Raw genomic sequence first — 18632 nt, 5'->3', positions numbered from 1 at the left:
GAAACAATTTACATTACAGTTTACTGGAATTTGCAGAAAAGCGTGAAAGTGTCTAAGATTGGTATATACCTACTGAGCCAATAGAATGTGTAAAAATCACATTTACCAATGCTAATTATTTAATGGTTCATTAGAAATCCAGATACAGTTAGTCTCTTTAAATATTTTTTTTTTCTAATTTGATTTACCATCAATTCTGTTTGATCCTGGCATTTTCCTCTCTCATATCTAAACATGTGCTTGGCATACATTACTTGCTGCTATTTGATTTGTATTCAGCTTACAGATCTCCTTGTTTTCTTCTGCTGCAGATGCTCACAAATGCTGGATTTGATGGCTCTAGGGACTTGCTATCAAAATTCCCAAATGTGTTTTCTCTGCCTGTTATGTAATGCAATGTGCCTGATCCCAATAGCAAAGGAATACATTTCAGGTTTCAGGGATTTACATTTAAAACTGCCACTGCACAGACATCCAAACAAGAACATATACAAGTAACTTTAAACCGAAAGATATAACATTTATTGTGTAGGTTGACCCTTCTGAATTTGGTTGCAAATTTACAAAATGCATGCATTAGAAGTATTTCTTTTTGTGTAAAACCTCAAATTAACATTTCTTTTAGTTTGCTACAATTGTATTTGGATTTGCTCTCGCTGATTCTGTCTCATGTAATTAGATATCCCACAATTTGTAAAATGTGATATGATCCCCAGCATTACATAAGGAAGGTACTGTTGCAGGACCTTTTCGTTTTTCAGTCTTTGTAAATGGACGAAAAAGATACATTGTATTCTTCTCTGTCCTTGCAGAGATGGGGGGGTGTGTAGAAAAAGAAAAACGTGTGTGTAGAAAAAGAAAGAAAATACATTTTAAAATTCTTTAAAAGATACCCGGATCAAGGTTTGCCAGGGTTAGTGTTTGGGTCAAGGTCAGGGTCAAACATTAAGGTCAGTATTTTTTTGGTCAGGATGTTTTTTTTTTTATTATTATTATTATTAGTATCCGTGTCAGTGTGTTTTTAGGCAGGGTAAAAAAAAAAAAAAAAATGCACACTATTGTTTCTGGGCTGTACTACGTGTACATACAACTAACATACACATATGTAGTATCGCCGCGATCATCAGGAGTGGGAGAATTTGGTTTGGGTTGATCTTTGGTGGTAGATTATGGTAGCAAGAAATACACAACTAAATAAAAAAAAAAATATATATATATATATATATTTTTTTTTTTTTTTTTTTACTATTTTGGGCCAGTTATCCTTTGATAATAAAAAAAAAAGAAATCAGGAGATATCCAGTGCCATTTACCACCAAATGAAAGCCCAATTTGTCCTGAAAAAAACAAGGTATAATCCACCTGGATGAGTTGTGATGATATGTATGGTTCTACTAACGCATGTCAAAGTTGCAAAATTGGGCTTGGGCATTAAGATTTGTTTTACCCTTAGGCACGAAGGGGTTAAAAGACAAACTTTTGACACAACTAGTTTTCCTGTTTTTATATGCAGTGGGGAAGGAATTGAAATGTTATTATTTTTCAATCCTGTCTTTTCCCGTTGATATTTTTTTCAGATGTTTAAATGCTGTCTTGGTCCCTATAGAGGATATTTCTGTTTTCTTTCTATACTGTCTGAGACCTGTCAGCTCAATAGTGAGAAGAAAAATCTCTCTCCAGGGGACACAGGCAACAATAACATGACAGAGGAGATTTCTGTTGTCTTCCTATATTGTCTGTAACCTGTCGGCTAGATAGTGAGAAAAAAAATCTCTCTCTCGGGGACACAGGCAACAATAAAATATGGCCGAGGTTCTAATATTTCCTTATTCTACTAGGAAATGGGATTTTAATAGTTGCCTGTGTTCCTGTTGAAGGTATTTCCCCTCCCTTTCTATCCTGACAACAAACAAGGAGAAGTCTCCTAAATGGAGATACAGCAATTAAAAGTGGACAGAATATACTCCTTTTATCTTAAAACCCAAACTGACAGCAGAACATTTGAGTACAGTGGCAGCTCCTTTGATTTTTCAGCTGAGGGATGTTGGATGGGAGAATGTTGACAAAGCCACCGAAAGAGTGAATTTTCTCTGGTTCATCAGGAACTCAGCCGAAACAACATGATTGTTCCTTATCCTCTCACTAGTTTCTGCCAGAAATCTTTATCTGGCACTTACACCAAAGCAGACACCACCATACTTAAGGGCTGTACACACGGCCGAATATCGAGCGGCATCAGCCGGTTCAATAGAAACTGACTGACATTTGGCCCATATGCACGGCAGGTGGTGCAACAGGAGCCGGACACTTGGGCGACTTCTGTCAAAGTGGCATGACCGAAAAGGGTCTGCTGATTGGTACCCGATCAGCGTTCTCAGCCAATGACTGGGAGCACTGACCAATGTTTTCTTGCGGGGGGCCGCCCCATGTCAGAACACCATGGCATAGCGGAGAAGTTCACTGTACTAACATCGGATTATTACTACAGCAGCTATTCAGTTTTTTCTTTCGTTCAGACTGCTAGGTTGAATGGAAAAAACGACTAGTGTGTACCAGGCTTAAGGGTATGTTCACACTGAATGCGGGTTTCCACGCACAATTTCACACCCACATTTCAGTGCGAGTTCGGGGGTGATTTTAAAGACATCTGTGCAGGTTCATGCACAGATGTCTATTGAAATCGCCCCCGAAGTTGCCAAAAGTAGTGCAGGAACTACTTTTGGAAATCGTTACGGCGCCGCAAAGTCGGTGTTGCACCGATTGGGACAGTGCTGTTGCTGACAATAGGCTGCGATTTGATGTCAAATCATGCTGATGTGAACAGGGGATAAAGGGACGACCAGGAATTTTCATTAAAGCCCTCCAGCAGTGCTTTTATCAAGCTGTCTATCCACTCTAATTACTAAGGCTCCTTTCACACTGAGGTGCTTTGCAGGCGCTAAAGTGCTAAAAATAGCGCCTGCACAGCGCCCTGAAAGAGCCGCTCAATGCAATCCAATGTGAAAGCTTTCACACTGGAGTGGTGCGCTTGCAGGGCGGTCTCAAAAGTCCTGCAAGCTGCATCTTTGGAGCGCTGTAGGAGCGGTGTATTTACCGCTCCTAAAGCACCCCTTCCCATTGAAAACAATGGGGGAGCGCTCCAAACCTGCCTGCAAAGCGCCACTGCTTTTAACCCTTTTTCGGCCGCTAGCGGCGGGGTTAAAACCGCCCTGCTAGCGCCGCTAAAACGACGGTAAAGCGGCGCTATATTTAGCGTCGCTGTACCACCAGCGCCCGCACACCTCAGTGTGAAAGTAGCCTTACAGTAATGTCTTTATAGAAGGTGTGTTGTAAGCAGGCCAGTTATCACTTCAGTGTGTGATAACAGTGCATTCTCCTTTTGTGTCACGTTTTAAGCTTGCCATACACAATTACTTTTTTTTTGTTCAATCAGTAGCTGTCAGAATACATTGATTAGTGGTTGCAGCTGCTTCTCACTATCACATACTGATTGAAGTTTTGTGTAGTCCTTGCAGAATCAGCCAAACTTTGATCAGTTTATGGCCAGTGTGGGTCTTTGTTTAATAACCCCAGTGTTTTGTATAGATCATATTTTACATGATCTACTTAGTAGAGAAGTGTGTTTTTTCTTTGTTCTTCTTAAAATATTTTTATCCTTGAAACATTTTGTGTTTAGTGTAATTATGGTAAGAGGTGTACTTGAAATCCTGTTTTTGTAGTCTGTGAAGCAGTTTACAGCTCCTCAGAGTGCCAGTGTTAACCATTTTCTGCTTTATTTTTTATATGGTGCATACACTGCTTAAAGTTCACCTGTATTAAAGCTGACACTTCTAAATATAGCCCTGGCTGCTCTTACAACATTTAACACACTGAAGTACTGAGTAAAGCTGAACTCCAGCCTTACCTTTTAGTCTTACAAAGTTGTACATGTGACAGACGTTGTGTCAGACCACTGCCACCTTCACCAACTTGTGGCAAATTGCTGGTCAAACTCAGACTGTGCTGTCACTGTTACGTGACAATGACACACTCAGCTTCAACCTGCACAAAGATTTTCCAGCTCACAGGACCACAATCTAAGTTCCAACCACACAATTAGTGGTTCTAACGGCTGAAGTTTTTTTTTTTTTTTTTTTTTTACCTATATGCATGAAGGTAAAATACGTTCTGCATACGTGTGTGTATGTGTGGGGGGGGGGGGGGGTTGCATAGAATACTACTGTGGGGGGGGCGCAGAGGACACTAGTGTGTGTGGGGGAGGCAGAGAACACTACAGTGGGGGGGGCATCATATTATACTGGGGGGGGGGGGGGTGGGTGATGTGAAAGGGGGCAGAGGATACTTCTGCGGGGGAAGTGATTTGAAGCAGGGCAGTAGATACTACTGTGACACGTTATGTGTTTTTAATCAGGGGCTTTATTTATTTATAAGTGTGACAATGATGCACAACCCACCCGGGGGTCTTTGATTTCATCCATGTCGTCCAGGTAGATCTCAACCTCTGAAAGGTTTGCCTACACCTGAAATAGACTGATAAGAATGTTCTGGAATGCAGCTAAAAGTTTGTTGACTGTAACAGATGCCTTCCTGTGTAAAGGGGATCACTTCTGTTATGTCTCCTATTGTTACAAACTGTCATGGCTGAATTCTGAACAACATGGTGGCCTTGTCCTTTTGCACAGCCTTGTGAGGTGTCTAGTCTACATTATCAGCACAGTGCAGACTTCTTTTCTATAATCAAGCTGCTTTTTCTGATTCCACTGCACATTGTGAGCGTCTCACATTGTGCATTAGAAGCTGCAGCAAGTCAGATAGAGCCTGCCTCATTTCCTGGCTAGAGAAGGTCCAGCATAATCTAGGCCTTTCCTTCCAATCCTTACTGTCCCTGACCTGCCCCTCTCATTTAAATAGGATTTTTCTATAAACCACTCATCTTCAGAATTCCAAAAACGTGGACAGCTGTGATCCTTAGTTTCAAACATAACCTCTTGTCTTAGTACCAATTTTATTAAATAGATTTATTGAATAAGTTTCTTCTGACTGCTTTTTCTCTTCTTTTTCTGAAGCCCTCTTTTATTTATTAGAATTTTTCAGACAAATAGCAATCAGTAACCTGCTAGTCATACTCGGAAAAAATGCATATGTTTAACCTAATGAATTTACCTTCATTTTCTGTAAGCCTCTGCAGCCAGAATCATGGTGCAGCAATGATTGCAGTGCAGGAGTTTAGGATAAAGTAGTAAAAGGTTTTTTTTGCTTTATGTGTCTTTCTTTGGTGGTTCTAATGCTTTCCCACTCTTTAAGCATAAAAAAATGAATCCTTAAGATAATTCCAAGCAGCAAGTAAAATTAATTACTGATAGCTTCCTGCATCTATTCTAAAGCTATACAGTCAACTCTCCAGTCCTTGTCTGCTGTGCAACCTCCCTCTCATGCTCTTCTTAAATCAAGCATTTTTGCCATTTAAAATTGGAGATGCTGATACTGACAGCAATAAGGGATTTGGCTACCAGCACAGCCAAAAAACATTACTATCAGGATAAACAAATACAGCAAGCATGCTGGGTCGCCTATCCCCTGAACTAATGCAAAGTGTTCACGTTTAACCATTTTTTTTCAACTTTTTTGCTCATTCATATACAAGATGTGACAGGCAGAATTGTTAAACTGGAATACGCTTACAAGAAAGCACGTCACCCAGCTGAGTGTCCTGAACTTGTCTGCATCAAAAAAACAAGAAAAGGTTGAGAGGCGTCCTCACCTAGTCATCACATTGTCACTCGCCACCACCACCCGTGTCTGTCAATAATGTCCTTCTCAGCACAACAGAGCTATGAATCATTTCTGTAGATTGTCCTCATTTATTAGCATGACTCATGAAGGTATGGGGGAGGATACTGTACAAATGAGCATTCAGCTTCTATTTAAGCCCCTGAATTTGATATTATCCTTTTTGTCTGTATATCCCTTATATCGAAATGCCCATTTTCCTCACCTCAGAATAGACCGTGGGGAAGTATGGACTGCTTATTGTATTCCTGATCCAAAGTCTTCATCAAAAAGACATCCACTATTCAAAGACTTTGCAACAAAACATCTCTGTGCTGACTTGTTTAATGCTATATTTACATATCTGCTGCATTTTTCCCAATAAAATCATATTTTTAAAAAGAAATTTAACAAGTCACAAATTTTCATTTGCATTCTGAAAAGCAAGCAAGTCGACAACACTTAAAGCAGAGTTCCACCCATCAAAATAATTTTATATAAATGTGCAGCAAATAACATAAATGACATTTGGAGAAAATTATTTTTTTTTTACATTATAAGATGAAACAATCAGCACCACAAGTAAAAAATATTGTGATGTTTAACCACTTGAGCCCCGGACCATTATGCTGCCTAAGGACCAGAGGTCTTTTTCCAATTTGGCACTGCGTCGCTTTAACTGCTAATTGCGCGGTCATGCAATGCTGTACCCAAACGAAATTTGCGTCCTTTTCTTCCCACAAATAGAGCTTTCTTTTGATGGTATTTGATCACCTCTGCGGTTTTTATTTTTTGCGCTATAAACGGAAAAAGACCGAAAATTTTGAAAAAAAATGATATTTTCTACTTTTTGTTATAAAAAAAATCCAATAAACTAAATTTTAGTCATACATTTAGGCCAAAATGTATTCGGCCACATGTCTTTGGTAAAAAAAATGTCAATAAGCGTATATTTATTGGTTTGCGCAAAAGTTATAGCGTCTACAAACTAGGGTACATTTTCTGGAATTTACACAGCTTTTAGTTTATGACTGCCTATGTCATTTCTTGAGGTGCTAAAATGGCAGGGCAGTACAAAACCCCCCCAAATGACCCCATTTTGGAAAGTAGACACCCCAAGGAAATTGCTGAGAGGCATGTTGAACCCATTGAATATTTATTTTTTTTGTCCCAAGTGATTGAAAAATGACAAAAAAAAAAAAAAAAAAAATATTTACAAAAAGTCGTCACTAAATGATATATTGCTCACACAGGCCATGGGCCTATGTGGAATTGCACCCCAAAATACATTTAGCTGCTTCTCCTGAGTATGGGGATACCACATGTGTGGGACTTTTTGGGAGCCTAGCCGCGTACGGGGCCCCGAAAACCAAGCACCGCCTTCAGGATTTCTAAGGGTGTAAATTTTTGCTTTCACTCTTCACTGCCTATCACAGTTTCGGAGGCCATGGAATGCCCAGGTGGCACAAAACCCCCCAAAATGACCCCATTTTGGAAAGTAGACACCCCAAGCTATTTGCTGAGAGGCATATTGAGTCCATGGAATATTTTATATTTTGACACAAGTTGCGGGAAAGTGACACTTTTTTTTTTTTTTTTTTTTTTTTTTTCATAAAGTTGTCACTAAATGATATATTGCTCACACAGGCCATGGGCATATGTGGAATTGCACCCCAAAATACATTTAGCTGCTTCTCCTGAGTATGGGGATACCACATGTGTGGGACTTTTTGGGAGCCTAGCCGCGTACTGGACCCCGAAAACCAATCACTGCCTTCAGGATTTCTAAGGGTGAAAATTTTTGATTTCACTCTTTACTGCCTATCACAGTTTCGGAGGCCATGGAATGCCCAGGTGGCACAAAACCCCCCCAAATGACCCCATTTTGGAAAGTAGACACCCCAAGCTATTTGCTGAAAGGCATGGTGAGTATTTTGCAGCTCTCATTTGTTTTTGAAAATGAAGAAAGACAAGAAAAAACATTTTTTTTTTTCTTTTTTCAATTTTCAAAACTTTGTGACAAAAAGTGAGGTCTGCAAAATACTCACTATACCTCTCAGCAAATAGCTTGGGGTGTCTACTTTCCAAAATGGGGTCATTTGGGGGGGTTTTGTGCCACCTGGGCATTCCATGGCCTCCGAAACTGTGATAGGCAGTGAAGAGTGAAATCAAAAATTCACGCCCTTAGAAAGCCTGAAGGCGGTGGTTGGTTTTCGGGGCCCCGTACGCGGCTAGGCTCCCAAAAAGTCTCACACATGTGGTATCCCCGTACTCAGGAGAAGCAGCAGAATGTATTTTGGGGTGTAATTTCACATATTTCCATGGCATGTTTGAGCAATATATCATTTAGTGACAACTTTGTGCAAAAAAAAAAAAAAAAAAAAAAAAATTTGTCTCTTTCCCGCAACTTGTGTCGCAATATAAAATATTCCATGGACTCGACATGCCTCTCAGCAAATAGCTTGGGGTGTCTACTTTCCAAAATGGGGTCATTTTGGGGGGTTTTGAACTGTCCTGGCATTTTATGCACAACATTTAGAAGCTTATGTCACACATCACCCACTCTTCTAACCACTTGAAGACAAAGCCCTTTCTGACACTTATTGTTTACATGAAAAAGTTTTTTTTTTTTGCAAAAAAATTACTTTGAACCCCCAAACATTATATATTTTTTTAAAGCAAATGCCCTACAGATTAAAATGGTGGGTGTTTCATTTTTTTTTTTCACACAGTAATTGCGCAGCGATTTTTCAAACGCATTTTTTGGGGAAAAAACACACTTTTTTAAATTTTAATGCACTAAAACACGCTATATTGCCCAAATGTTTGATGAAATAAAAAAGATGATCTTAGGCCGAGTACATGGATACCAAACATGACATGCTTTAAAATTGCGCACAAACGTGCAGTGGCAACAAAATAAATACATGTTTAAAAGCCTTCAAAAGCCTTTACAGGTTACCACTTTAGATTTACAGAGGAGGTCTACTGGAAAAATTACTGCACTCGATCTGGCCTTCGCGGTGATACCTCACATGCATGGTGCAATTGCTGTTTATGTTTGACGACAGACCGCCGCTTGCGTTCGCCTTAGCGCGAGAGCAGGGGGCGACAGGGGTGTTTTTTTTTTTTTTTTTTTTTTTTCTTTATTATTTTTTTGCTTTTTTAATCTTACTTTTAAACTGTTCCTTTCATAATTTTTTTTTTTAATCATTTTTATTGTTATCTCGGGGAATGTAAATATCCCCTATGATAGCAATAGGTAGTGACAGGTACTCTTTTTTGAAAAAATTGTGGTCTATTAGACCCTAGATCTCTCCTCTGCCCTCAAAGCATCTGACCACACCAAGATCGGTGTGATAAAATGCTTCCCCAATTTCCCAATGGCGCTATTTACATCCGGCGAAATCTAAGTCATGAAATACTCGTAGCTTCCGGTTTCTTAGGCCATAGAGATGTTTGGAGCCACTCTGGTCTCTGATCAGCTCTATGGTCAGCTGGCTGAATCACCGGCTGCATTCTCAGGTTCCCTGTTGAGACAGGAGAGCCAGAGAAAAACACGGAAGACGGTGGGGGGGGGGGGGCATTCCCTCCCACGGCTTGTAAAAGCAGTCTAGAGGCTAATTAGCCGCTAGGATTGCTTTTACATGAAAGCCGACCGCTGGCTGAAAAGAATGATACCAAGATGATACCTAAACCTGCAGGCATCATTCTGGTATAACCACTCAAAGTCGTGAATGGCGTACCTGAAGACAAAAAAATGGTTAACAATGGTTAACAATAAAGCACAGTAAAGTGTAAATAATTACACACCTGAAAAACAAACATGATAAAACATAATAACAATAACAATAACAATAACAATAAAACATTGCAGAATAGAATACAGTAAAAAAGAGCAGAATAGAGAGAGAGAATAGAGAGAGAGAGAACAATAAAACAACAACTATTTTTTTTTATTTCATATTTTTTTTTTTTTTTACACTTTTTTTGTAACTAACTTTTATAACGGTAACCGGTTCCAGGTTCGGGTCTCTCAAAATGCGATGGCATCTTGGGAGACCCTGTGAAAGTGTGTCCTAGTCTGTGCAATGCTGTACCCTACGCTAATACTCAACTAGTGAATGGTAGCGTTCAAAACATTCACCAATGCAAAGACCAGGATTGTCAGGACAGGAGGGACAATAATAGCGGGTGTCACGCCTATATCCGCGCTTGCTGCAGACACAACATCTTTTTTGGGGGGGTTCGTTGGGTAGGGGTACTCGGGAGGACATAAAAATGCCTCTCATGCAGCCGACTGCATTTGGTTGGGGATGTGAATGGGGGAAGTACGGGCGCTGCAGAAGCGGTGGGTTCCCAATTAGGATTGGCGAATGCAGCAGGAAGGGCACTATGGGCACGACGGGCCTGTGTTTGTCTTCTTGGTGGCAGTGCGACACTACTTGTGCTTGCCACCTCACCAGCTTGAACTGCACTTATGGGACTCGCCACGTCACCAAGTGTTACTGCAGTGCTGGTTTGACTACGACCGGGGTGTACTAGGCCGCTGGCGCTTGCCAGTTCACCAAAACGCTACCAAAAAACGTTAGCGATCGCAGGGATCAGGCCTGACTCTGCGAACGCTGCAGTTATGCGTTTAGTGTTTTGTAAGTGTCAGTGATCGATCGATACTGCACTTGGGTGGGCTGGGCCGGGCCGGGCGGAGGGGCAAAACGCAGGTGCTAGCAGGTATCTGGGCTGATCCCGCTAACACTGCGTTTTTGGGAACCCTAAACTGCTGGTGACGCTAGTATAGATCTGATCGGATCAGATATTGATGCGATCAGATACTATACCACTAAGGGAGGTGTACGGTGCGTGCGTGGGTGTTAGCGGTACTGGCGCTAATCTGACGCAGCCTGGGGCTGGTGCTTGCCAGTTCACCAAAACGCTACAAAAAAAACTGTTAGCGATCGCAGGGATCAGGCCTGACTCTGCGAACGCTGCAGTTATGCGTTTAGTGTTTTGTAAGTGTCAGTGATCGATCGATACTGCACTTGGGTGGGCTGGGCTGGGCCGGGCGGAGGGGCAAAACGCAGGTGCTAGCAGGTATCTGGGCTGATTCCACTAACACTGCGTTTTTGGGAACCCTAAACTGCTGGGGACGCTAGTATAGATCTGATCGGATCAGATATTGATCCGTTCAGATACTATACCACTAAGGGAGGCGTATGCTGCGTGCGTGGGTGTTAGCGGTACTGGCGCTAACCTGACGCCTGGGGCTGGTGCTTGCCAGTTCACCAAAATGCTACCAAAAAAACTGTTAGCGATCGCAGGGATCAGGCCTGACTCTGAACGCTGCAGTTATGCGTTTAGTGTTTTGTAAGTGACAGTGATCGATCGATACTGCACTTGGGTGGGCTGGGCGGAGGCACAAAACGCAGGTGCTAGCAGGTATCTGGGCTGATCCCGCTAACACTGCGTTTTTGGGAACCCTAAACTGCTGGGGACGCTAGTATAGATCTGATCGGATCAGATATTGATCCGTACAGATACTATACCACTAAGGGAGGCGTATGCTGCATGCGTGGGTGTTAGCGGTACTGGCGCTAATCTGACGCTGCCTGGGGCGACGCATATCACCGCCGGGCGATCAGGGGGCTAAACCTTTATTCGGTAATAAACGGCGGGTGCCCTGACACTATAAAAAATAAACGAAATAACCAGCGTCATCCGTAACGGTTATACGGTGATCAGTGGTGAAAGGGTTAACTAGGGGGCAATCAAGGGGTTAAAACATTTATTCGGTAGTATATGGGGGTCCCTGTCTCTATAAAACGCTGACGGCGAACCTAAATATTTACCTCACTAACTAGCGTCACCAGCGACACTAATACAGCGATCAGAAAAATGATCGCTTAGCAACACTGGTGACAGGGGGTGATCAAGGGGTTAAAACTTTATTAGGGGGGGTTAGGGGGGTACCCTAGACCTAAAGGGGGCTAACACTCACTGTCCCAACACTGTAACTGTCACAAACTGACACTATGCAGTAATCAGAAAAAAAAAAAAAAAAAAAAAAAAAAAACTGCTGGTGTCAGTTTGTGACAGGGGGGGGGGGAGGTGATTGGGGGGGGATCGGGGGGCGATCGGGGGGGGGGATCGGAGTGTTTTGTGTGCCTGGCATGTTCTACTGTGTGTGTGTGTGTTTGTGCACTCACATAGATGTCTTCTCTCCTCGGGCCGGAACGGAAAATACCGACCCGAGGGGAGATGACATCACTTCCTTTGCTGCTGTTTAGCATACAGCAGCAAAGGAGTGTTTTCATTGGCCGGCGGCGATCGCGAGGGGGGGGCCACGAACGGATGGTCTCCCCCTCATCACGGATCGCCGCTGGACAAAAGACGACCGCCTCGGGCACCGGGGGGGGGTCCGATCGGACCCCCCACCCGCGGAAGGCAAATCACGTACCCTGTACGTGATTTTGCCTGTCCGTGCCACTTTGCCGACGTACATCGGCGTGAGGCGGTCGTCAAGTGGTTAAATAAGATAACCTAATAATAAACGTGCACAGCTGCTAAACATTCCAAGTGGTACACCACACTAATTTCAAAATGGATAGTAAATAATAAATGTAGCGCTATGTGTAAAATTATAAATATAGAGTGCAAATCTCTAAAATAAATCCTATCATAAAAATAAATAGTCCATAAATTGAAAAAAGGAAGAAATAAAACATGAAAAACTCTTCTTGTGATCAGTGTATCCACACAATTCCACCACAGTGATTGTTCGTCCTCAAAAGGAGTGCACACCACCACCAGTAAAAATGCTCGCTCACCTCCTCAGTAGAGGAAGGCCTGTGATTGGCCGATACGCTACATTTATTATTTACTATTCATTTTTTTTTTTACTTGCCTTTTAATCCCTGTTGCTATGTGGTCCCTTCTAATCTTCCCCTTCCTCACCGCAACTCCTAACGTCACTTCCCTTCACTCCTCTGCTCGCTACTCCAGGAGTCAGTGCGCAGCGCCGAGGGCTAGGTTGCAATAACATGGGGCAGGCGCTTCTGACGACGCCCGTGATGGCAACCTGTATAGTTTACAGCGCCGCTACGTGCTATTACTGCGCATGCGTGAGAATGGGCGGTGCATGCTGGGAATACAGCAGCGCCTTATCCCGGAAGTATATGCTTGTGGGCTTCTCCTGCCCACAAGCAAGATGGGAATCCACAAGAAGGAAAAATCTAAGCTATTTTTTAAGATAAAGGCAGTGCTAATGACAAGAATAAGAATAGCTTGATATGCATTATGCAAGATTAATAGTAATTAACCACTTGCCCGCCGCCACACATATACGTTGGCAGAATGGCACAGGCAGGCAAATGGGCGTACCTGTACATCCCTTTGAAATCGACGCCTAGCGGGCGCCCACCGTGGGAGCGCGCACGGGGGTCCCGCAAACTCGATGTTCGCCGGTGGCCCGTGATTGCGGCGAGGAGAGGCAGAACGGGGAGATGCCTATGTAAACAAGGCATTTCCCGGTTCTGCCTAGCAACATAATCTACTGCTCCCTGTCATCGGGAGTAGTGATCTCTGTCATGTTGTAGTGACCCCATCCCCCCACAGTTAGAATCACTCCCTAGGACACACTTAACCCCTTGATCACCCCCTAGTGTTTAACCCCTTCACTGCCAGTGTCATTAATACAGTAATCAGTGGCTATTTGTAGCTCTGATCGCTGTGTAAATGACGATGGTCCCAAAATAGTGTCAAAAGTGTCCGATGTGTCTGCCATAATGTCGCAGTCCCGATAAAAATTGCAGATCGCCACTATTACTAGTAAAAAAAAAATTATAAAAATGCCATAAATCTATCCCCTATTTTGTAGACGCTATAACTTTTGCGCAAACCAATCAATATACACTACTTCCGTAACCTGTTGGGACAGATCAGCACACCACCCCATACCGGCCGCTGTTGCCCGTTTGTCTCTGCTGTTTTAGTGTGGCGCCCTTAAGCGCCTTGTTACTGTGAGTACCCATTGCGGGATTTGTTTATGATTTTAATAAATTTAGTACATACTGCACCATGAAGTCCTTTTTATGTTGATATATTGAGGTACAAACGGGACTGCTGTTAGGAACAGAGGCACCAGTGCAAATCTATCCAGGACCCTGCATATAACATCGAACCCAGAGAGGTTCTAAGGCACATTCTGACCAAGCTTAATTGCAAGGTCGCACGCCCTAAGGTGAGGGGCTATCACCTGGGGGGAGCACTTGTATGAGCGCACAGCACTTTCGTTTGTGTTCACCATAACACATGAATGGATTGTGGAAGATCTGTGGACTGTTAATTTGATCATTGCACAGCAACACAGCACTGAATTGCATAGAATCACATGGATGCAACACCAAATCGCATGGATGCGTTTTTTTTTGTATTTTTTAACTTTTTATTGCTTGAACATTGCACTAACACATTTTGCATAGATGCAGCACTGAAATGTATGGATGCAACACTAAATCGGACTTTTAATTTAATCATTGCAGAGCAACACAGCACTGAATTGAATAGAATCACATGGATGTAGCACCAAATCGCATGGATGCGTTTTTTGTATTTTTTAACTTTTTATTGTTCGAACATTGCGCTAATACCATATTGCATAGATGCAGTACTGATATGCTTGGATGTGACACTAAATCGCATGGATGTTTGTGTTGAATTATCTATTAATGTTTGAAAATTGCACAAGCTTTGTGGAATATTTGCAATACACAGGCTTATTGGAGCACTTTTACCTATTTATTCATTCATTGAAATTTATTGCACATTAACGTATAGTATAGTATTAATAGTTATTAATAGATTTTGTATATGTTAAGCACAATATCACTTTATTAATATTTTAGTGGAAATTTCTTATTTTTTATTTTGATAAGCGCAGCGTGTGTACAATTTGGTTTGACACCAGGAATGTTCTATGTAATCCTACTACTTTTCAGGTCACAAAGAACACTTTATAAAACAATATATTTTCTTCGCTTTAAAGAGAGTTCTTTGCAATTCGAAACAGGGTATGATTACATAAGATGTTCTTGGTTTTGCATTGCTTTAAGATGGAGGTGCTGAAATAAGGTGATTTTGAAGTTATTATTTTGTAGTTCTCTGTGAATTCAAGTAAAATTCAGGTAGTTGCATCAGGGCTCGACAAACCCTAGGCGCCAGGTCGCCATGGCAACAAGTTTTGTCCTGGCGCCTGGGCTGCCACCCGAATGCTCCCCATGTGCAAACCCCCCCCCCCCCCGCGCTATGTATTGCTGGCTTCGCTTTCCCATCTGTGGGCCCATGACCGGCATAGCAGGTGCCGCCGGGTAGAGGGGGCGCAGGGGAGCAAGGAGAGCGGGGACACGTCCGCTCTCTTCCCTTTCTAGTTGACCTGGAAGTCAGCTAGAAAAAGAGGTATGAATACTTTTTCAAGGCACACTGTATGCTTCAGGCCATGATGCTTTGCTTTGTATCTGCGACAAACTTGACCCAACATGTAGCAATCTACACATTCAAGTCAATTGGGAAGCAAGGGGGCATAGCATTGCTTCCTCCCCGCCTGTCAGACTTGCGGATCAGGCTCCAGAGGCATCGGAGGTTTAGACACATTTGTATAGGAGCAATAGGAGTTACCGCCAGTTTGCAGATAAACTGGTGGCAATTAAGACTAACTCTGAGTTGGTGTACAGAGACATGGCAGTGGTCAGATTTGGGGCATGTTTGTGCTAGCAAGCTGTCATGAATGGCCCGTAGATGACATGGACTCTTTATGAATTCCAGGGACAGAGTCTGCAGAAGTGCAGCAGCCTGTTCAGTACCATTATGGCGGTGTCTTTCACATTTTACAAGTTGCATATTTAAAGCAGAAGTTTGAGAAAAGTGGGCTGTGCCCCACTGAAATTTGGCCTGAGTAAACTACATGTTTGAATATTATCTCTGTTGCCAAGTCTTGTGGAGTGCACTTATTTATAGATGACGTTAAAGCAGAAGTTTAGTATTATTTTTTTATCCCCTACTCCCATATTTATAGATAAATGTGTAACAGATCTACCACTTTAATATAAAAACATAAAGGGAAAGATGATTATATAACACACACCTATGTTACCTTAAATGAACACTGCCTATTGATTGATAATATCGCTGAAGGACCCATATTTTCTATAAAGAGAAGAAAATGGAGGGAGGGTTATGCGGAGGGGATTAGGCATTTAGGAATATCTCCAAAAAACAGAATAGGTTTAACACCTTCCTAAAATATTTTATTGCTTGACTGATGTAGATATACCAATGTCCGTGCAATTTGTTCTTAAAACCGGGTATTTGCTGCCATCTGCTGGGCGCAGTGGTTATAGGGCAAAATTAGCTTATTTAGTTCTTGTGGAAATGTTTATATTGTATATGAAAAAAATGCCACAATGCAGAGAAAGATATTCAGTAAATACATTCTGTCACTGGACTTTTGTTTTTAAATTTTCAAGAAAACTTGATGTTTGGTGAATTAGAATTTATTGAATAGCAGGTTGCTATAAATAAGATTCTGTTATCAAACATATGTAATATGTGTAGTACAAGGTATGTGGGTGCTCTAGTGTTCAATGCCCTTTGGAAAAGCTTATATCCACCAAAGATGTTGTCCTCCCCAAAGTGACCCTGGAGCCCAAAGTAGCAATCATCTGCTGGTTTATTCTACATTCTCCTGCAACTCTGCTTTTTTCATAACTGACACTGGAGTAAGCAAAAACTCTAAGGCCTCTTTCACACGAGGCGGGCTCCGTTTCTACGGAGCCCGCCTCGGTCCGCCGGCTCAGCGGGAGATCAGTCCGTTGATCTCCGCTGAGCCGGCGGATGACAGGTCCCTCTCTGCGCACTGAGCGGGGAGGGGCTTGTCAGGCGCCGCTGCCGCCTATGGAGGGATCGGACGAAAACGGACAGCGTGTCCGTTTTCGTCAGATCTCACCCGATCCGATCCGCCAGCGACGGATCTGGACGTAGAGCCATACGTCTGCTTTTAGCGGATCGGACGGGGTCGGATGTCAGCGGACATGTCTCCGCTGACATCCGACGCTCCATAGGCTAACATGGATCACCCGTTCAGGTCCGCCGTCAAAACTGACAGGCGGACCTGAACGGTCCGATCGTGTGAAAGGGGCCTAAGGCCTCATGCACACAGGACATTTTGGAAACTCTCCTAAAAGCTTTTCCTCCTGGCAGCAGCATTTTGGCAGAAAAAAAGCCTGACGCTTGTAAAAGTGTGTAACGTGTTAAGGCATGTTTACAGGTGTCTAACGCCATTGAAATTAACGCGCGTTTACCATTTTGCCTGCCAATATGCCCTTAGCAGTGGGGTTTAAGTCCTCTTTTGCATTGGGCCCACAAGCTTCAAGCTACGCCTCTGACTCCACCCTAGACTAATTACACTATGTTACACTGGGCTCCTCTGGGGAGGTAAGTATGGGTTTGGCAACAGTTGATGGACCTGTAAACTTTAAAGACTTTTTTACATTTTTAAAAATCCTTGTTTGCCTATGCAATTACATAAATGGAAATACAGAACTGAGGGTTTTGCTTTGTTGCTGGCTTGAAAGCTTCAGGGCTGATTTAATTGGCTCCCAGGCCAGAACCAAACAGATCTGTAAACCCAAGTGCCTTTATAAAACTGCCTGGGAGGTAAGCGGTTAACCTTTGGATAGATCATGGTATTTCAAACGTTAGGAATTTTATTTTCCAAAAATAAATCTGGCACCTTTCCAAGATGTGTGTGTGTGTGTGTGTATATATATATATATAAGATTATTTGGATAAAACACTCAAATATGTTTTTTATGCCTTGACTTCAAATGCAGAAATGTAAACATACTGTTTTTTGTCTGTACCCCTCTTCCAGCTGTACCTGAAAGAAATATTGAAAGACATCGGTGTTTACAATGTTAAAGGGACTCACAAGAACACCTGGGAGCTGAGACCTGAATACAGGCATTACCAAGGGGAGGAGAAGAATGACTAGAGGACAGAGGATCACAGGTCACATCCTGGATTTGCATCTTCAACAGCGCACAGCTAAAGGGGATGCAAGGAAGACTGTTTGATGTTTTTGTTTTTTGGAAACCATGTTCCACACAGTTTGTTATAAAGTAATGCAATGGACATATTTTTATATTGGGGCAGGACATTTTCCCCAGCAATAAAAGTTGTTTTATTCATTAGAGTTGTGAGTTTTCATGTGACCCGATTACCAGTGGGGACTTCACTGCAAAACACATCTCCCTCCACAAACCAGACAGCATGATTCTCATTAGGGTAAGGCAAGCCTCTCGTGTCCTGGGTTCTAAGGGAACTGGCTGCATTTTATTAATAGCAGCCAATCAGATTCTTCCTTTCATTCTTCCATATTGCAAAGGTGGTAGAACAAAAAGGAGAGTTGATGCCTCAAGAAAGCTAATCCTTGACTCTAAGGGGTGCCCTGACCCGATTCCTATAGTCACAAAACAGATTAAAACGGATTATTAGTTCAAGTGTTTGCCATCCTATGGCCATCAGATCAGCTTCACGTCACTGCCACAACACAATGGTTAAATATATAGGTATAATAATTTATCTAAATAATTTATTATGGCCCCTTGCACATAGAACTTCTTGCTCTTGTGCATGCAATCCTGCCATTTTATTGCATCCAGGAGGCACAGGTGCAGCGGAGGTATTCTCCGTTATAACCATTTGTCTCTTTGTACAAAGTTCAGCTTCATCCAGTCATAGTGTATTTCAGCCTGACATAGACTGACAGTCTGCAGGCAGTGGAGCTGGACACTGCACTTGTGCCTCCTGGG

The 18632-nt window shown here is 42.5% G+C and overlaps 1 protein-coding gene across 1 annotated transcript in view; it reads left to right on the top strand.

The window, feature by feature from the left end:
• GTF2F2 (general transcription factor IIF subunit 2) overlaps positions 1-18013 on the top strand; it is a 458542-nt gene extending 440529 nt beyond the window's left edge. The window contains exon 9 of the mRNA XM_073614164.1: positions 17693-18013. Coding sequence (XP_073470265.1) covers positions 17693-17812 — 120 coding nt within the window. The 3' untranslated portion in view covers positions 17813-18013. The remainder of the gene's footprint in view (positions 1-17692) is intronic.
• The last annotated feature ends 619 nt before the right edge of the window (positions 18014-18632 follow it).

Source organism: Aquarana catesbeiana, linkage group LG02 (assembly GCF_042186555.1).
Source record: "Aquarana catesbeiana isolate 2022-GZ linkage group LG02, ASM4218655v1, whole genome shotgun sequence".
NCBI lineage: Eukaryota > Metazoa > Chordata > Amphibia > Anura > Ranidae > Aquarana > Aquarana catesbeiana.
The sequence above is the reverse complement of the archived record's forward strand: the minus strand, read 5'-3'. Positions and strand labels throughout refer to the sequence as shown.